We start from the raw sequence: 21,682 nt of genomic DNA, 5'->3' as shown, positions 1-21,682 counted from the left end.
AGATGGCCCCAATGGTCCGAGGCAGGTATCCACAATATATCTCACATAATAGATGGAGATAGCTTCCGCACATTCGCCTCCCTCCAGGAAGAATTCGGTATCCAAAGTAACCAGGAGTGGCGATATCTACAGCTCAAACACTGAATGCGGAGAACATTAGGAACCCCCCCGTGGATGCTGAAAACCTCACCCATTGTCACCTATCTTCAGAAATGGGGCCGACAAAAAGGCGTCTTGGCTAGCATCTATGCCGAATTAACTAACCACCTTTACTCTCAGCCTTTACTTGAACGACTACGCTTAAAGTGGCAGGATATACTAGAGATAACCTACACGGACGAAGAATGGCCAGACATACTAGAAGCCCTCGACAGGGGCGTACGTGAAGCGCGACTGAAATTTTGCCTATTTAAAATCCTTCAGGGGTGGTACTGGACCCCCGTTAAACTCTTCAGGGCAGGGTTGATACCGCACGCGAACTGTTGGAGATGCACAGAGCCATATTGTGACCAACTTCATATTTTATGCCACTGCCCAACGGTACAGTCACTATGGGACGCGGTACGCCTCGCCTTATCGGACTTCATACAGATACCAAAACCGACCCCACCAGCATTTATCATTCTACATGACATTCGCCCGTATCCCTCCCTATCGCGGGCACATAAACGATGAATTCACACAGCGCTTGCCACGGCCAAAATATGCATACTCCGGCACTGGAGATCTAGCATTGCCCCCACACCCATAGAATGGATGACGGCCATGTATCAAACGGCTACCCATGAACGAGTGATTTATAACCTACAGGACCAAGCAGAACAATTCGCGGAGGTCTGGCGCCCATTCTTGAAGAGACCATGAAGCAGCTGGGGGATGACCAACGGATGACCAATGTTCAATGATCAATGATTAGGGAATATCAATTACCAATCACCCTCTAGGAATCCTAGACCCCGGAAACACATTTAATCTCCTACTGTCCCCTCTCTCTCTCCCTAGCTCTGCTCTCCTCTCCCCTTTCTCTCTTTTTTCTCTCTCTCTATCAATCCACAGGCCTCTAATTTTGACATATGCCCGAGACCCTGAACTACCCAACATAGTAATACAAGGCGCTTCCTAACACAAACAAGGACTGAGAAATCAACTCATATAAGACGTAGACACTCTCTAACCGACCTCACCATATCTAACATACATACTATCTACCCCTAGATAATAACTTGCTACAGATGGAGAAGTACAGAACGATTTACTCTTAGGCCTGAACAAGCTAGTCTCAGGATACAAAGACCCCCTGCCTACCTCGAGTCTCTTCATCTTACATCCCCCTGCGATTACCCTTCCTCTTTCTTCCTCTTTCTTCCCCTTCTCTCCCCCTCCCAATTTCATATGACTATTTCGTCTCTCCCCTATACCAAGATCAATCCCCCCCACACAACCCTATCCTCGCTCCCCCTCCCCTTACCACACCCCCCCCCCCTCCCACCTGTTTTCCATTTTTCTTCAAAATAAGGGTACAAAACTCAACTATGCAACTGGGAATTTTTACTTACCTGACAGTACATGCATATATGCTCACAATGTAAATAATTGTGGTAAAAGAACAAAAACAATGTTTTGAAAGCTAAACAGTTTGTTTATATGCTGTATGTACCGCCTTATATATTCTTAATAAAACTTTTGAAACTTAAAAAAAAAAATTTTAAAAAAAATTACTGTTTTGTGATACTTGAATGCTTTATGCTTTGTCTCCTAAGTTAACCCTTGTCGCTCGTTGCCAAGCTACCAAGGGTTGAGTTGGGGTTAATTTATTGAGACCTAACTGAACCTAGTGGGGGCCCTTACCAATAATCAATTTTCCAACAGTGTAGTAGTTTGCATTTCATGTACTTGAACAATTATCACTTATTACCACTACTTCGTCTACTTACCTCAAAATGTATCCTCTGGTTTATTTTGGAAGTGTTCCTTTTGCGCTAAGAAAATATTGCTAAATCCTGGGTTACACTCCTCACGTAAATCTGCGTAATCTTGCATAATGTTGCTGTAATTTTGTGTAATTACTCTACAGCAAATTATGGGGGTCATTCCAACCCTGGCGGTCAATGACCGCCGGGTTGGAGGACCGCGGGAGCACCGCCGACAGGCCGGCGGTGCTCCCAAGGGCATTCCGACCGCGGCGGTAAAGCCGCGGTCGGACCGGCAACACTGGCGGTCTCCCGCCAGTGTACCGCCGCCCTTTGGAATCCTCCAAGGCGGCGCAGCTAGCTGCGCCGCCGAGGGGATTCCGACCCCCCGTACCGCCATCCAGTTCCCGGCGGTCCGCCCACCGGGAACCGGATGGCGGTAGGGGGGGTCGCGGGGCCCCTGGGGGCCCCTGCAGTGCCCATGCCACTTGCATGGGCACTGCAGGGGCCCCCGTAAGAGGGCCCCTGCAAGTATTTCACTGTCTGCTTGGCAGACAGTGAAATACGCAACGGGTGCAACAGCACCCGTCGCACCTTCCCACTCCGCCGGCTCGATTACGAGCCGGCATCCTCGTGGGAAGGGAGTTTTTCCCTGGGCTGGCGGGCGGTCTTTTGGCGACCGCCCGCCAGCCCAGGGAAAAACTTAGAATACCCTCCGCGGTCTTTCGACCGCGGAGTGGTATTTCGGAGGGGGGAAGTCTGGCGGGCGGCCTCCGCCACCCACCAGACTTGGAATGACCCCCTATGTGTGTTACTCCCTCCACTAGTGTGAACACGTATGACTGTGCATGACTGACTACATCACTGTGCCTTTGACTCCAAAGTGTATCATTGAGTCAGTGACAGTGAATATATACATTTTCCTAAGTGTGTGCCTGCAAGAGCGTGGTGTGAGAACTCATGACCTTGGGTGTGACGCTGACTACATCACTCTGTGAATAAGAGTGGGCAAGTAAATGACAGTGGGCGAGCAGATCCCTGTGTGTAACTCTGTCTACATCATTGTGCCTATGACTCTATTAGTGTTTCACAGAGACAATGACAGTGTGCATATTCAGGTACCTCTGTGTGCCCCTCAATGAGTGTCTAAGCAAGTGGCACTATGTGAACACAAACAAATGTGTGTGACTATGTGACTGTGCCTTTGACACCATTGGAGAGTCAATAATAGTGAGGAGATTCAAATCCCTCAACGAACCCATGATTGTGTGTAAAATCAGCACTCATGCCTGAACTGAGACTTCACAAAATGGAGGGAGTTTCTATACTAGCTTGCATTTCTGCACGTCCTGGAGATGTTCTGAGTGTGGGAAGCATGAACTAGGTCAGGTGTAAATCATTTTCTGAGTGAGAGAAGCACCCACCCCTGCATGTCTTGGACAGGTACCGAGTAAGCAAAGTTGGCATGTCTGCATGCGTTACCTGAGAGAAGCTTGCACTTCTGCATCTCCTGGACAGTAATTTGTGAGGGACAGTTGTTCTTTTTGCAAGTGCACAACCTGTTCTGAGTGATGAAAGCCTACATTATTGCTAGACCTGTTCTTAGTGAGTGACATTTGGACTCCTACATGTGAATAACTGGTCTAAGGGTGGAAGATTTGCACTTAGTCATGCTTTGGGCCGGTTATGAGTGTTGGAAGCACGTTCTGTACATGTTCTGAATGTCACTACATCACTGTGCCTTTCACTTCATTGGTGTGTCACCAGTCAATGACAGTGAGTATGTTAAGCTCCTTCGGTGTGCCCCTTAGTATGTGCCTGACTTAGTGGTGGTGGGCAAACACCAACCCATGTGTGACTGATTATGTCACTATTGCATGGTGTGCAGTGGTGTGCCACTGAGTATGTGATGGTGAGCATGTCCAGAGTTCAGGTCCCTCAGTGTGCCTCTCACTGTGTCTTAGTGAGCAGTGGTGGGTGAATATATGTCCCTGTGTGTGACACGGACCATGACACTGCTTTTCACTCTTTTGGTGTGCCACTGAGTCAATGATGGTAAACATGTTTTTAGTCACGCAATGTGCTCCTCAATGTGCATCTGAGTGAGTGGTAGTGGGTGAACACATGTCTGTGTGTGTGGCTCTGACTGTATGACTGTGCCCATGGCTCCTTTGGTGAGTCACTGGGTCAATGTCAGTAAGAAAATTTAGTTCCCTCGGTGAAACCCTGACTGTCTGAGTATAAAATCGCCAATCATGCCTGAATCAAGCCTCTTCACAAAATGGAACTGGTTTCTGATACTTTAAATTGTGGCTCTTTCGAGTATTTACATCTGAGCAAAACTCAAATGTGACTGGAGTGTGAACAACAACGATATATGAAAATGTTAACCATTTCAATTCTCCTGGCACCTTTTTAAGAATAATTAACTCAAACTACTGAAGAGAACACACGAAACCAACAAAGTATGATTTCAGAGTAAAATGCTACTCTCATGCCAAGTCTGGTACAAATCCTTTCAGTGTGTTGGGCTGTAGGTAAAAGCAAAATTTCCTGTTGCAGCTAAATTGGGAAATCACTTCTTTCTGACGCTGCAGTACATGAAGCTGCTTTTGCCCTTCTCCACTCGTGCATAAACAACCCCCAGTTTATGATATTTCTTTTCTACGAGAAATTCACTTTCGTATGGAAAAAAACCGCCTGAAGCACTGTCCTGGCCAATCATTCTCTTTAACCTTTTAAGATGTCGGTGGTTGATGGAATAGTCACTCTCTGGGAGTTCAGCTGCTGCTTTAAAATGTAAGAGGTGGCCGCGAGCGCAGGAGATCCATGTGTGGGTTAAAAGGTTCAAGTTTACAAACGGCAGGAAAACTGCACAGGGCGTGTCAGCCAATTAGAACCCACCTCCTACAGTATACAAGCGCAGCACTTATTTATTAAGGACTGGCTCAGCCCCTGGCGCCAGAAGAGGGAGGATGGGGAGAGCGTGACCCAAAGAAGGCTCCAGGCTGTGACTTCAACCTGGAAGTGTGTTTCCGCTTGCAAACCCAGCCTGTAAACTGGCTTGAAGTGCAACCCGAGTACCCCAGGTATCACACTCATAACTGGCGAAGCACTTAGAGAAATGCGCATTACAGCTTATAACATCCCCTGGAATGCAACATGACTTGTTACAGCTGATTACAGAGGTCACCAATAGGTTTTCACATTTCAGGCAAAGCAAAAATATCAGCGCAACAAGGTCATCCAAAAGTGTGTCTGACTGCCCATCCTTGTAACAAATATACCAATTATTACGTTTTGAAGAAGGTTCTTCAAAGATGAATTCGGAGGAGGGTATCCTCTCTTAAGGTCGAGCATGCAAGTGCTTTGACCTGTTGTAAGTCTTGTGGGCTTTTAACCATGCCCACCACACGCCCATCACTTTCACTCGTTCCTGGGCTTGCCTTTCAAAAATCCTTTATAATTGGTAAATGCTTTACATTTGTCCCTCCTTGGGGCAGATTTGTTACCACCTTGGACATCGACCCTGTTACATGGATAATTTCATGTTTACAGATAAGTTTGACTGCAAAGCGCACTTCTTTTTTCTTTTGTCTCTCTCCTTCGTTCAGGCTCATGGCAGCTGTGGAGCTTTGAATCGACTTGCTTATGTCAACTGTTTTACTTTTAATTTTCAATTTATGTGGCAAGAGACGTCCAGTTAGGAATTTACAACGCAATTTTTGCTAACTCTAGCAAACGCAAAAACCATTGCGCTGCAAATGCTTGTTTAACAAACCTTTAATTACAGTTACAGGCACCTAGTTCTAGTTAAGGCTTCATGCTCTCACCCACTATAACTACAGGCTTCCACTAGACACACACCAACATTTTGTTACATCAATCGGTCAGCATTCCCGACACCAGCTCAGACATACAGGGAACGGGGACACACGGGATGCTACACAATTCCTTTTTTTACAAACATAAAAACAAGGAATATATACACAACTAGACACATTCACTCATTCTCCAACAGTCTAGGTTACAGATTCATCCAACAACAACAACTTGACATACTTGCAAGCAACCACACATGTACACAAAGAAAACGTAGCTGCAGGAACAATGATGGGTCTAGGAAAATCTTGTAATTGTAAAAGTTACGAGGCCCCCCACAGCTTAAGTCACACAAACAAAATCAAGACAAGAACTAGATTTGGGTAACACTGGACAATGGTTCAAGACCTGCACATCTTGCAACCTCATGGGATATAAGGCTCTACCACCACATGTCTGCTGTTATTGTGAGCATGACGAGTATGCATACATTTATATACACAGGATGTATAGTCACAAACTCCCAGTTTTACTACAGTCAGGGTAAATAACCTTGAGGTCTTCTTCAGCAAAGGCTTTGCCCTAGATCCCCAAATATAGAACTTTAAGGCAGAAAGAACACGAAAACAGAAACAGTGTCCTGGCATCCACATCACATTACTAAATTACCCAAGTAACAGGCAACAAAAACGAATACACAATCTCCATACATACATAACACAGTTCTGCTCCTGTTCACAATCTCCATCGTGCAGCACACAGACCTGAACGTGCACTCAATCTCCATACGTGCATAATATGAAAGCCAAACTGTATGCATTTTCCATACAGTCATGATGTCTAAGCAAGCCATACACTATCTTCTTACATATATCAGATCACAAATCTGAATCTGAATGTGATTTCCATAAGTACACATAAAAAGCAAGCTCCTTAAGACAACACAAAAACCTGCAGACTAACACCGGTGAGATACTGTACTATGTCCTTGCTTAATTCTCAAAATCATCACAGAAATTATTCACATGAACTAAACCCGTAGTGATATACAAAAACGCCAAATAAATATGCACAAATCCTACACACCAGAACCCAAACGCACCGACTCTAAATACTCTTCAGCATGCAGGATGACAACAATATCTTCCCCATCCTAAATTGCACATCAAATGTATGCAAAACCAATACCTCCATACGCATTACAGCCCACATAAATCCCAAATTGCAGAACTCAAGACAGTTCTAAAATATCTTAACTGCTGCTAAATATACATTTATGTTAAAACAATAGAAATATGTATTCCCGAGGTGAAACCTTTATACATATGCATTATCACAGCACGCTCTGAAATAACCTAGTTTATCTCATACTACAATTTATGCGTACACCCGGTGCACTAAAACAATATTTTCCGAATACAACATGAGAGATCTGCCATCCTTCCCTATAGAACAAATTCCTCTGTTCTTTAAACAGCACCACTGTCTCTGGGGCTGCTCCTGAGTAGACCGCTGGAATAGTGCTAGACTTCCTATATTGTGTAGACCACCAGCATCCTGTCTACACACAGTCAGTCTTCTTTCTTGAAGGCCAGAACTTCCAGCAGCAAGGACTTTGAGCTTCTTATACCACGTTGCCTGATTGGCATAATCAGTTTTTGGTACAGGTATGTAGGCGATTTTGTGTGAATCGTTTCTTATGTCACATAGGCAAGCTTGAAGGGGCTTCTGGCTTTGGCAGGTAGCCAACTGACTGACGGCAACAGTGGGATGCCCAGTGACAAATCTGTCCACTGAATGGGAAGTTCATTTCAGCGGCACTACGTGGCTATTAAGAATACCACATAGCATAGACGTAGTCAAGTCTAGAAAGTACTAATGCCTGAGTAACAAGTTTGAGATCAGCTTCAAGGATGAGCTGTTTATTTCCTATTAGTTTTTTCAATTGGTGTTGTGCTCCCTTAGCTTGAGGGTTTTGAGAGTCTGTAGGTTCAGGTTTCTGCATAATGCAAGCCAAGTGATGTAGCACGGCCCATGGTCCAGACTGCTGAGATATTTTTGTATATGTTTGGAATGGAAAGGGGGCACTATGAGCAGGAATTTTGTTTTGAGAAGGGTAAGTTCACTGTGATAATATGTCACGCAGCTTTGAATTTCATTTAGATTGGAGGCTACTGTAGCAATATCATTTGGAGAGGAGATTTTTAGATAGCTCAGAGTTTCATAAGCATAAATGTGTAATGAAATATTGTTTTTCAGGAGACTGGGATGTGGTTCCATGTACAGTTTGAAAAGTGTAGGTGAAAGAAAGGAGCATCGTAGGGCTCTTAGGTCTGCTCTAAAGGTATCAGAAAGAATGTTTGCAATATTTAGTCTTTGACCTCTGGTAAGAAGTGAACAAATTAAGATCTTGGGGCCTGATTTACAACTCGCGGACGGGTTACTCCGTCACAACGGTGAAGGATATCCCATCTGCAGAAATCTAAATCCCATAGGATAGAATGGGATTTAGATTTCAGCGGATGGGATATCCGTCACCATTGTGATGGAGTAACAAGTTGGCCGAGATCTAAATCAGGCCTTATGTCTTCCAGGCCATTCTGTCCCTAAAGGTCTTTATTAGAGTGTGATGGTTAACTGTGTTTAGCGCTTTGGAGAGGTCCAAGGGGATAAGGAGATAGAAGTTCTCCAAATACAGAATCCTCAATGTGACGCCAATTATACTAAAAATGGCAGATTATGTGCTGCATATCTCATGAAGCCTGATTGATATTCACCCCGAAAGTTACTATTTGAGATTCATCATCACACACATTTCCAAAACTTTAAAGTGAAACAGTAGGCTTGAAATAGGATGGAAATAAGTTAGATCCTTAGTATTGAACCGGTTTTCTTAAGTAAGGGGTGACTTGGCACATTTTGAGGCATCAGCGACTTTCCCTCGAGAAAGCGACATATACATAAAGGTTGTCCAAAGAGTCCAAAAGAGTGGCTAGTTTCATGTCTGAGAATTCTCTGACATTAGCCCAAGAGCATTTTTTTGTTGTAGTATACCTATACTCTTTTCCTAGGACTGAAAAGAGGGAGAGTTCAATCTTAATTGTTCTTTGAAGAAGCTTGTCAATTCTGTGTATCTCAGCTTGGGCACTAGAACTGAAAGTGCATTGGAGTCATCCACAGTGAATTTTTCACTACATAAAAAAGCTTTCTAGGGTGATTTATGGCTTTCCTCTTTTTTTTTTCTGACACCAGTTGATTTAGGATCAGAGAAACGGGTCAATCAATCAATCAGGATTTATATTGTCCTACTAATCACCCAATAGGGTATTCAGGCTCTTGCCGGTCCCAGGGGCTCATTCAAACTGCCAGGTCTTGAGGGCCCTTTGGATTTCTGAAATTGAGGAGATGGTTCGGAGTGGTGGGGGCAGGCCGTTCCAGGTCCTTGTTGTGATTTAGGAGAAGGAGCACCCTCCACTTCTGCTTTGGTAGATGCGCGAAGTGTGGGTCAGTGGCTGGGAGAGGGAGCATAATTATCTCAAAGGTTGATGGAAGCTAAAGTGCTGGTTGATGTAGACGGGTCCTTGGTTGGGTAGGGCCTTGTGTGACTGGGTCAGCAGCTTGAATTGGCCTCTCTTCTGTACAAGGAGCCAGTGAAGTTGCCTGAGGTGGTGTGTGATGTGGGTTTGCTGGGGGAGATCGAGGATGAGTCTGGCTGCAGTACTCTGTATAGTTTGAAGTCTCTGTAGGAGGTGTGTGGAGATTCCAATGTAGAAGATCATTGCCATAGTCCAGTCAGCTGGTGATGAAAGTCTTTATCACAGTAGTTCTAATGTGCAGGGAAAGCCATCTGAGATCTTTTGGAGGGGTTTAGCATTGTTTTCTTTTCAAACTAAAATTTACAAGATTTTTCAACCTTAGTTTTGCCTTCCTCATCACTTAGAAATACACAGGATTTTTCTTTCATTATTGAGTTCTTTGGAGCATTATTGAAGATGTTTTGATTTTCTATCTTTTTAATAGTAAAGGGGTGTTTTTTAAAAAAAATGTCAGACAGCATATCGTGTCAAGATTAAATTGATCCACAAGATTGTGGGGAAGAGCTAACTGAAACTTCCAAGTAGTCAAGATTGATATTCTTGATGTCCCTTAGATGAAGAAAAAGTGAACAATAGTATGTAATGATTACCAAAATCCATTGGGAAAGGGGACTTTGACTTGCTCAGACCTATCGGAGGGGTCCATGGCGGCATCATTCACACGTGGGTGTTAAGCTTTGATGTATCAGCTTGTTATTAATTGCAAAGTATGCCAGCTGGAAACAGCTTTGTCGTTTTCATCTTCCTCGTGCATGTTAAAGCCACCCCAGAATGCATTATTCTCTGTGGGGATCAGCTTGTCCATAACAAACTATGACCTGTTCCAGAATGTTGGTTTTCTCTTCAGCAGGATGGTAAATAATGTGCATTTTAACTGAGTTTTTTTCTAATCTTTAATTTCTACCCATAAGCTTTGGAAGGAAGGCAACTGTACATTATTCATGTTCTTGGAGGTGATCTGGTCTTCATGGATTAAAGCTATGCTTCTTCCTTATGGTAGAGAAGGTGATAATCTCAATGGGATTTTCTCAGTGGATGCCTTTCCTTGCGGTTTTAAAACTCTTCTTTCTTGGGCTGATGATTGCCTAATGCTGGAAGATGCTGAGATACTCTAAGATCTCAGTAGCTTTTCTAGGTTTTCGGCAGTGAGTGGGTTCTGTTAGGGTGTAGTTCTCAAATATTGTGTGCCATTGATAAAATGGAAGAAACATTATATTGTATGGTTTAAAATGTATACTAAAGATATTCTAGGCTCGAAACTTGGGATTGTGTGTACTTCATCTTGCCTGGTAAAGTTCTCACTTTAGAGGGTCAATGTCAATGTTCATGGAAAAGGAATAGAGATATCAGAAGTTCTGAGTGGTAATGGGTGGCTTGCCTGCATCTGTTAAGTCTTCACCAGTTGCTCGATCAAAGTTTTGTCTCTTTCATTCTATTTTTGTTAACAGTTTATATTTCTCATTTCGGTCTCCAGTGTTGATTCTGCATCGTCTAGGTAGCGAACGCCTGAAGTGTAGATACATTGTTCCTGTTTGGCTGCCTGCAGGAGGCTTTTTATTCCGAGGTTCCTAGTGCCAGTCGACTTAAGGCCCCAATTGACGGGGTACCACGAAGGCAAGAGTATTTGAGGCTGGGGCTCGTGTGGGATCAACACAACGGTTTAGGTGAATCGATGTGGTCTAAAGTCATAGTATATTTTCAGAAATGAGGCACCATTGGGTGAAGTGTGTAGGTTATTTGCTACCTTTAATATATGCTTTTTATCAGGTGATGCTGATCATATTTATCTAAAAGCCAACATTTTAGTAAGAAAGTCTGGGAAGTGGAAGCCAAACACGAGTAGGTTGTCATTTGAGGTTTGAATAATTAATTTGAAATGCAAATGGAGATTTCAGCCTTAAAAGAGGGAAAGATAGCAATGCCTAATTTCCTGCCATATGGAATTTTCGAGGATTTGTACACTTTAATGTAATTGAAGAAGTCATGACAATTTTCAGTTTCTGAAGAACAATAGAAGATTCACTTTCCTTCTACCTTTGCACATTCAGTGGCATGGATCAAGATAAAAGTCTCAGAGAAGATCAGTTAAGTTTTTGTGCTTGAAGCTCTTAGTTGCATTTTTAGAGAGCTGCATGGGGCAAATTACTCTAAATGAAAGTGATCCTGTTTTATTTTGGTGATCTGTTCTAGAATGCTGAGCTGAGAAAGACTTTCTCTGAATAACCAGTCTCTAGTAGTACAAATTCCTTACTGGCAGAAAAAAGATCCACTGATTCAAACACAGTTGAAAGGGCAAAGAATGCCTCAACTCATTTAATGCATGTGTATGTAGAGGAATTAGTGTAACATGAAGGTGGCTGAAAAGCAGCAGGGTGCTAAACAGGTGAGTGAGGGCCCAAGGATACAATTTAGATCATTTGCAAGAGGCAGGTAACCAGAGGATGGTACTGTGTGCAGTGAAAGAAGGTGATGTACTTCAGGAGCTCTGCCTTCTGCTTTCTCCTAAATTGCAGAAGGGATGGAGCAAGGTGTTGGAGATGCTGTTCCAAATCCTGGGGCCGTAAATGGAGAAAGCTTGCTTCCTCTTATTTATTTCTTTTAGCTCTCAAGTCCTATTACCTGCTGTAACACTGTCCATCTAAAGTGGTTAGATTCTTGGCCACACAGAGGTATGTATAGTTTGTGTTTCTGAGGGCTTGAGAAGTGATACAGAGGGTTTTGTACATTATCCAGGCCTGGAGGGGAAGTGAGTGTAATTGATGTAGCGCAGGGATGATGCACATTTATTTTCAAGCCCTTGAGGTGAGCGATGCTATGCAGGGTGCATGTTATGGATGTCACGTTAGTGTATGGGATAACACTGAGCAGGACATTGATTCCATTAAGGTTAGAAAGTGAGGCTTTGCCACTCTTAACTGTTCTACTGATATTCGGAGTTAAAGGATCTGTAGGCTGGGGGTAGTCAACCAGGCTGGGTACGGAGAATGACTGAGACTGACTACTGCAAAAAGGTCTTTGTTGAACTTAGCTGAAGAATGTGTAGAGCATGGTACAGCAGAGGCCTTAAGATACTACATTTCTGGATACGAGCAGATAACCCAAGTGCATGCTATAGCCTCAGGGTTTTGGTGAGGTTTTGACGATTTCATAGACCCTCAAAGTCTTCTATTGTTTGGATTAAGTTGGGCCCATAGTTTCATAGCTTCCAAGATGACCCTAAGACAAACTCTGAGCAGAAGAGAACTGCTCCCTGCACCAAACTCTAAGGTCTGATGGCTGAAGCATTCTGAGGCGTCTGCGATAGCAGACCAGACTGAAGGTTACAATAGAGGACATTTCCACTAGTGAGCATTGAAGACAGAATGACGTCACAGCTGTCGGAGAGCTTGAGAAAGACGGATCTGGAAACATTCACCGCAGCATTTTGAGAGCTTTTGTTGACACATGTATTGAACCTGTGACACACTTCAGTACTGTGTCTGCATCACTCTTCTACATTGCAGAGCACTTGGAACTCGTGAATCCAGCCATCCTGTGCTGCAGAAGAAACGTCTGCAAGACACGATTGATCTCTGCAGTGTTTGAGGATTAGGTCACTCCTTCATACAGTACCATCCTTCAGACCGCATTTGTCTCTTCCCGCCTTCCTTATTAGCCTTCTGCTTTGAACTTCTGAATGAACACACGTAAACTCAGTCTGTGTGCATTTTTACTACTTTTATCAATTATTGCGCACACAAAAGGTTTCATTTCAAGTTTGGAGATAATACTGGGCAAATAACTTTAGGGTGAAGTACTCCTCCTGCACAGTATTGGTTGGTTTTTGAGCCTCATAATTATATTGGGGTACTGCATCAGTAATATCATGCAGAAAATGCTTTTGCAAAGCAGTTTTTCATGGTATTACACCCACTGCACTGATTTGTCTAGCAGAGTTCCTCCGGGTGGAAAAGGAAAGAAACTGCCCGTGTTAAAACGGGAGTGAACACGGATTGCTCTAATCCCTAAAGGCGCGTAAATACGGCAAAGGGTATAAGATTTTCCATTTTGTGCACTGCAGAAAGGGACAGTACGGGAGTACAAAGAGAACAGCGCATGCGCCTTCAGCACCGCCAGGACCGCTTCTTACTAGGTCGCAGCTGCTGCTTTTGACAGTGCCTCAGTACTTAAAGGTCGCACAAGGTCATTCCCAAAGATAGTCCTGCACAGCGTCATACAAGACATTCAGCTGCATATCACAGGTGGGAGATTGGTTTCTATTGTCAAAGAAAGACTGTTCAATGGCACAGTGTGCGAGATCTTAGCAAAATAACATCAAACCATATAGAATCAAACCTGTCATCCTTGAATTAAATTACACCGTGTTCGTACTGTGAAAGAGAAATGGACCCTCGGAGTCTGCGGGACTAGGACTCCGGTGAGTGCCACAGCAGCCCCAGCTGCCCTGCCCACCGCTGAAACCCAAACATCTGGTGCCGCCTCCCATTGTACTGTGTTGTATTTATATTGTATTGTATTGTAATAGTATTTATATAGCGCTTACTACCCCTGATGAGGCTTCGAAGCGCTTTTTGGCGAGTAGTGGCCTGCATCCTGGTTACCGCTGGCTTGCTTGCCCTCGGCACCAACTGTGCCTCTAAAACCTGCTTCAGGTTAAACTGCGACTCCAGACTGATCCCACACTCAGCATCTTAATCCACGCTAGTTTCTAGCATGTCTAGTCTAGAGGAGGATGTTGAAGCCAAAGTACTGGCCATCTGCGAACCAACTTCATCTTATCCTTCAATGCAGCAATGTGCGAATTCAGCTTCTGTGCGTCCAACCCCAGTTCACTCTGACAGGACATTACCTTTGCCTAGAGACTGACCTCTGATGCTTCACCAACTATTTGGATTATACTCTGCCCAGAGCCACCCACCTTTTAGGGATGATGGTGGGGGTGAATTTTCCCCGCAGACTAACAATGACAACTTTTATATGGACCGACAAGAGACCAGTGAGATGGATATCTTCTCTGACACTTGGTTATTATCCCAGTCGCTTCTTCCTTCGCCATGGTAATTAGAAGAGCAGAGCTCACTGGCACAGGCAGGGTGTCTGGTGGAACTGCTATTTACCTTTTAATACTTGTTTCTGAGTGTATAGCTGTCACATTTTTGTTTTTTATTTGTGTTGGGGGGAACCTGGGGCCTTCTTTTGATCTTTTACTTAATTTTCAGAGATAGCGTAGTGCACATGTTTAAGTGCCCAGCTCACATACTTACTGAATAGCGGCCATCTGAGGCGGCCCCTGCTCAGTGCGTAGTCAATAGTCTAGTTTTTTTCCTGTACATGTCTCTATTTAGGGCACCTTTGGCATGGACATGTGCAACTGGTGCGCTGAAGGCACGCCTAAGGCAAGCCCGTCTGTGCCTATCCGCACCCTAACAGACCCAGAGGCCAGGAACCTTGCACCTTTCAAGCCAGGTAGAAATGTATTCTCTATAGCCAAGCTCAAGGCAAGTCACCCCTCCTGCCTAGAGCCTTGTATGACTTCTCTCAACACCCCCCCCCCCATACACACACCTCAAATAGCCCACAATGCTGGAATTATTGCAATTTCTGTTGTAACCCAATTGACAACATCACTAGCTCTGCCAGCATAGAGGTCATCCGCTCCCCGGGCTGTGGTAGTAAGGACTAATCTACTTCCGGTAGCCCGCCAACAAGTGGCTTTCACTTTTTCAGTATTGTTGCTCCTTTACTAGTCATCAGCAGCATATGTACAATTTCCATTGCCACAATGCTTAACAATTACTGCATGGTCAAAATGGATTGCAGGGACAAGCTAGGAGGTGGATAGCCATTGTTTTTAGGGACATCTACGAGTGTAAAATACTGGAGCTATCCATCCCTGCCTGTGAAGCTTTATTCTCTCTTTGTCTTACTCACAACTTCACAGTTTCCATTTCTGTAATTCACCGCTCCTCCTGGTTATGCAGGGATGCTCGATAATGCTGGACATGCTCTATCCCTTTTATACTCAAGAAGGACAACTTTACTCTACTTGGAGATTTAAATATACACTTGGAAGATACCACCTGCAATTCTGGCCAGGCTATCATAGGATGATCTTAAAAACACTGTCGACCGCAATGGAGTTGCTGCACTACTTCTCTTGGACCTCTCAGCTGCCTTTTATATGGTTGACCATGACACCTATTTCAAAGACTCAACGAAGCCGGCATAGAAGGGACTGCTGTCGACTGGATTACATCTTACCTATAAAAAAGAATTAATATCATCTATTCGCCCCCCTTGTCGTCCAAACCCTACCTCACAAAAGCAGGGGTCCCTCAAGGATCAATCATCTCACCTTTGCTTTTCAACATATACATGATATCATTACCAGATCTGATCAATGATTTTCATTTCACGTGCTACAACTATGCAGATGACAAACAAATACTACTTAAATTAGAATGCCCCAAAACATTGAAAACTCACTAATCTTCAGTTGCCTCAGAGCCATTCATCAGTGGATGATTTGGAGCCATCTCAAACTAAATGCCTCCAAAGCAGAAATACTCATATTTGGTGACTGGAAAAAGTATATCCCACTGTGCGCCTGGCCTGACGATCTCGGACCACCTCATCAATTATCCTAGGAAGTTAAATACCTTGGAATCACCATGGACTCCAAGTGAACAATGAATGCCCAAGTGGACAAATTAGCACAAACAAGCTTCCTCACCTTGAAGACTCTGACTCATCTTCCCCCACCTCGGATGTTCACACAAGGTGCAAGCTACTACCTCGCTTGTACTATCCAAACTGCATTATGCCAGTGGCCTCTACCATGGATCATCTCCATCTATTATGAAAAAAACTACAATGCATAAGGTTTTAAGGTGCTAAACGCGCCGGCGCAGAGCCTTTACGGAATAGCTGAAACACCATTGTCTGCAAAATGTACATACCAGCTCACCCCCTTGTTCATCGTGTGACAGTGGCTCAGTGGCAAGGCCACATTTCATGAGGCAGTACCCCGTGAGCTGGCAGGTGTGGCAATCAAAGTCAGACTCTCAAAGATTCAACACAAAAGTACAAGAAAAAACCTAAATGTCCAGATGTAAATTATAAATCCTTTATTATATTTTAGAGCTGTGCTTTAAGGTCTTACTTAGAGCAGCAATCAAGACATAACCAACTCTGCATTTCTTTCCCTCATGTAAGTACGGGGAAGTGGTATTCTGCCATCAGGGCACACTCCAGGCAGTCCTGGCAGGGGCTAGAACTGTGTTTTGGAGGACACTCCAACTAAAGAGAGTTACTTCAACATAATTCTTGCTTTCAGGCCTTGCACCCAGCCCCCCATTAGAACCATAGCTGTCCTTGACAGAAACAACTTGACAATATACCTATGTACCGGGTGGCAACTCTCACTGCGTGGGGAACTTTCGTTTTGCGAGTACCAGAGACTGAACTCCCTCCTTGGAGTTTCATTCCCAGCAAGGCAGCGTTTATGTCAACATCTTTACAGTTTTCAGTACCCAACCCATTGTGGGGTGAGGGTTGTTTTGATGGGGTGGGGAGAGAGGTACCAGAGGAAGAAAAACAGGACACACAGACAAAGACAATCAATCACTTGTGGCAAAGCTGAGTCACAAAATGGGACCGACATCTGGAGCAAGCAGTGCGTTTATCACCCCAGTTCAATACTTTGTGTACTGGGGGCGCGTGTGTCTACTGCAGCACAGGGAGGCGGCGCTGATCACACAATGTATTCAGGCGGGAAAATCGGGATTAAAATCGAAGAACTACTTCCGGGGTTCAACAATGTGTCCACTAGACAACACTCACCAGGAGATCACTCAGAAATATGCCCTTTAGAATGTTACAATCTACCCGCTGGAAGAGTCTCCCTACTCGGCTCTTGCCAGAGTTTCAGGAAGAGTGTATCTGCTAATATGACGCTATAGTGTGGGGGAAATAGGGCATTCCCAAGAAAGGGCGAAGTCTCTGAAAGACCAGTAACGTTATATCACAACTAGACATTGACTCTTCTCCCATCCTCACCTTCACGTCAGAGACGGAACTGATGGGAGGTCTTCTGAAGTCTGGGTAGGCTTTGCTATCCCGCAGGGTTATCTGGCTCTGCGCTTCACATCAACAGGAACAGATGTACATGTACTATATGTTCTGCCCCACCTTGCTGCCCCCAAACATGACGAAGTCAAGATGAAATGTGTGAGTGTTTTCAGGTTGAATCATTTGAGCTGAACAGAAACTGCATGGCAGGCAGTGAACGCCATTTTGGACGTTAACCCTAAGGTTCCAAACACGTGCTATCACTGTGGATGCAAAGGATGTTAAACTATGAAAGACCAAAACAAGGGTTGGTTACCTGAGAGGCGGGAGGAACATCCACCTTTGGAGGGAGGGGACAGAGCCTGGAAGGCATACACGCTGTCACCTTCGGCAATAGCGTTCAGGTCCTCGTCATCGAAGAAGGAACGCTGGAATCCGCTTGGGTACACCTCTGCAAGAATTACCTGCAAGAAAGGATGGGCTAAATGTACCAATACATTCTCATGTAGGCATCGACAATTCACATGAATGCACATAAACAACTGGTTGACATTTTCTAGGGTCGTTTCAATCAAGTAACACTCACATCTGGTTAATGGTTGGTTAAGTCACGCACAGCCTGACATTACACAAGGAGGGGCAGTTATATACTCAATGGTATCGAGCTGTAGTTTGGAGGGATCACAAAAACTAAAATGTCTGGCTAAGGTTTGGCATGGTCCTTTGCAGACTGACATCAGTCACGCACACAGTTGCATGTGAGTGTCTGTGCACCCCTATATCTTCTTAAGTCTTTGCTTGGGTATCCAGTTCCCGCTATCCCCAAAATGTTCTTTCTACGTAGTACACTGACATGGCATCCAACTAGGCGAGTTGTCACCCAGTGCAACCTGACATGTGGCTAAAGATTTACAATTGCATAACCTGAAATCTGTCAAACGTACCCTGGTCGGGCATGGTAGCATACACTCGTGTAGATAAATGGTTAGCACACTGGCACAGTGCCTGGGTTTAGTCCGACCTGCCACACACTGTGCAAGATTGGGCTCAATCACATGCATCCTGAAGTCTAGAGGCCTGGCTGAGATGTGGCTCTGTCATGTGCATCATGATGTCCAGCTAAGGCTCCGGCTAAGATTAGGCTTTGCCAAGTGCATCATGGTGCCTGGCTGAGGTTTGGCACTATTGTACTAGCCATGTTGAGACACTAAATACTCAACCCTAACTCTGAATTGAAGAAGCAACCCTCCTTGTTCTGCAGCATCTTTTTGTACCTCGCTAATGTTAATGTTCTGTACATTTTGTTACTTTCTGGATCTGTGTCAATACCTTTTCTGATTAGTGGAGGACACACTCCCTCTAATTCTTTGTTAAAATAAACATATAACATACTTAAACTGTTATGCACCTCACCAAAAATTAACCAATGATGTAAAAGTGCAGCTACCCTAAGTGGCCCTGTATGTACAAGAACAACTCTACCTATAAATGAATGAATGAACGAAAAGTGACTTTTAAAGCAGATGGCTACTCCAAGGAGTGTCCCAGCACTGCACTTATTGGCCACCTCACAGAATGCAGACGGGCAGTTTATTCTGGTTTAAAAAGCCAGGTTTTCAGCTTTTTTCTTGAACAGTGGGATAGCACCCACTGAGCATAACTCCAGAGAGAGTTTGTTCCAGGCAGATGGCCAAAGCTAGGAGAAGGCCAATCCTCCAGCTCTAGTGTGGGGAATCCCAGGGCGGCTGGTCCATGGAGGGCTCTGGAGCGCAGCCCCACTAACTTAATGAGACATACATGGAGAAGATGCTTTTTGCACCTACAGCAGTAGAAATGAAAACAGACAAACTGATCCAGCAATATCTGTGGAGTTCATGAAATGAAACAAAGGTAAAGATAATGAGACGTTTGTTGGCTGTGCCACAGTATGTTGTAAAAACATTGGAACTCCAGTGCGTAACATTCACTGTAACTGCTGTAGGTGCCTTTACATGTCTCACTCACACTGAAATCTTGATTAAGATCTCAGCTCTAGAAGGCATGCATGTGCTGTCTCGAGAAGAGACATGCTGTATCTACTTTGTGGGATTTAACCCACCCATAGGCTTTCCATTTGCCGGCTCCATCATCACTCTCCCACTCATCATCTCCATTTGTCCACGTCATGCCTCCGTTTAGGAGCCCTCCTAAGGAGCGCTGGCATTCTCAGTGTTGACATTTATTTTCACATCCCATGCATCTTCTCCCACCGTATTTTAGGCTGCTGAGGCTGCCTCCCCTCCTGTTTTTGATTCAGCTGTTCTGTTTCTCCTTCAAGCTGCTTCAGCAGTGCGGCTCCGTCCACCTCCTGTAGCCTCGGACCGGCCCAGCTGGTGCTGCTGCTCATCGACTCCCCCCTGCCCTCCGCTCCCTCAGGACTCTTGTTTCTAGCCTCTGCTCTGGTTTTCTCCCTCTGTCCTCTGTCTACTGCTGATCACTCTCCTCCCCCTGCTCTCCCATGCTCCCCTGGTACTGACGCTCGCTCTTTCTCATCTGGCAACAATGCATTCTCCCTCCTGCTTGTTTTGCATAGGTGTCAAGTCTGAGCCAAATCAGGTAAGTTACACTTCTCACATTGAAGTATACTTAAGTCCCCATTTCGGTTCTGAAGTCTGGGCACCTGTAAGATCATGGCTAAAAACAGTACCATTGACAACGCCAATACATCTCAGAATGTCTAGACCAGTTGGCATTGCCAGTGTTTGTTTTGTCTGCTACCAAACCAGAAGACATCGATTTTAATCTCAGCACCCCGCTTGCCTGAATTATGTGATTCCAGGCAAATGGCTCTGCTTCATGTCCCATGTCTGCTAACTAGCATAAATACTAAGAGGCGGTTCAGTTTGCACTGCCAAGAAAATTTATTACTAATGTAGTTTAATTTAATTTTTTGTGCAGCATTTTTATTCAAGATTTTCACAAATAAAGCCCATTAAAATCCAAAAATATATGTCTTTTTCAAGCAGCCGTGTGTTTTCTGCAGTGGAGTAGCTTCCCTATTCCTCAGGCCACTGCCGCACCAATCCTTCTCACCTCTCCATCAGCAGGGAAACCCAGATTTAGGTGCTTTTAGATTACTTGTTCCAAGTCACATATAGGCTATTAGATGACCGCAGGTTTCTAGAGGGGACACAACAGCTGATTCTTGCCCTAAGGTAGCCTGCACCAGCATGACGAAGTGCTTTGTGGCCCAAAACTAGTGCTTTAAAGAGGATTCTTTTCCTTCTATGAAGCCAGTGAAAGGTACTTATGTGCGGGGACACGTGCATTACAGGAGGCAGGCTAAGGAGAAGGCGGGCTGTGTATTCTGGACCACCTGAATCTATTAAGTAGGTAGTTCGGACGTCCCAATTATAGGGCACTTCCATAGTCCAGCCTAGAAAATATATGCGCTTGGATGACCAACTTCCTTGCAGAAAATGAAAGGCAATGCAAAAACATTTCAGTATACGCAGTGGCCAAAAACATGTGCTTACCACAGACCTGATCCGTGGTTGGTAAGCCAGGCAGTTGTCAAATATGACACCAAAGTACTTAACTGTTCCCCCATTAGGACCTGGGATTGGGGTGTCATTAGGTCAAAAGAGCTGCCATGTTTCTGGGCAGTTGTGACCGAAGAAAAGTATTTTGGTTTTGTCTGCGTTACATTCTAGTTGATGGGTGGTCATCCAATGGAATAAAGCTGTAAAGCACGTTTTGATGTACTCTCCCGCAATCTCTTCTTCCAGGAGAACAGTTGAGTGTCATCAGTGTATAAGATCACTTTTGCCCCCAGAGCTTCTGCCAACTAGGCTAGACAGGTAAGGTAGACATTGAATAATGTGGGGCTCAAAGCAGAGCCCTGCTGTACAGCTACTGTCAACTTACAGGATCCTAAAGAAAAAGGAGGGACCCAAATTTCCTGTCTTCCGTTCTTTAAAAAAAAAGAAGCTCACCAGTTCAGGGCTTGCCCACCTATCCCGATAGAATGGAGACATGCTAGAAGCCTGCAGTGAGGGACTGTATCGAAGGCCGCTGTCAGATCTAACATAATCAGCACAGCCTTATCCCTCTCAGTGTCCAGAGTCCGTCTGATATATTCGTCAACTTCCATTAGCCCCGTCTCATACTAAAGTTAGGTCTAAAGCAGGACTGGCTAGGATTGAGCAAATTATTGATTTTAAGAAGATACTGGGAGAGCATCTGATTTACATTTTTTCCTGCACTTTAGACAAAGCAAGCAGTAAGGACATTGGCCTATAGTTG

General features: G+C 44.5%; 1 protein-coding gene across 1 annotated transcript in view; it reads right to left on the bottom strand.

The window, feature by feature from the left end:
- The window catches only part of USP43 (ubiquitin specific peptidase 43), a 750,310-nt gene that overhangs the window by 318,070 nt on the left and 410,558 nt on the right, over nt 1–21,682 (bottom strand). The window contains exon 6 of the mRNA XM_069200325.1: nt 17,715–17,862. Within this exon, the coding sequence (XP_069056426.1) occupies nt 17,715–17,862 (148 nt within the window). The remainder of the gene's footprint in view (nt 1–17,714; nt 17,863–21,682) is intronic.

This window comes from Pleurodeles waltl, chromosome 7, assembly GCF_031143425.1.
Source record: "Pleurodeles waltl isolate 20211129_DDA chromosome 7, aPleWal1.hap1.20221129, whole genome shotgun sequence".
In the NCBI taxonomy this organism is placed as follows: domain Eukaryota; kingdom Metazoa; phylum Chordata; class Amphibia; order Caudata; family Salamandridae; genus Pleurodeles; species Pleurodeles waltl.
This window is presented reverse-complemented; position numbering and strand designations above follow the sequence as displayed.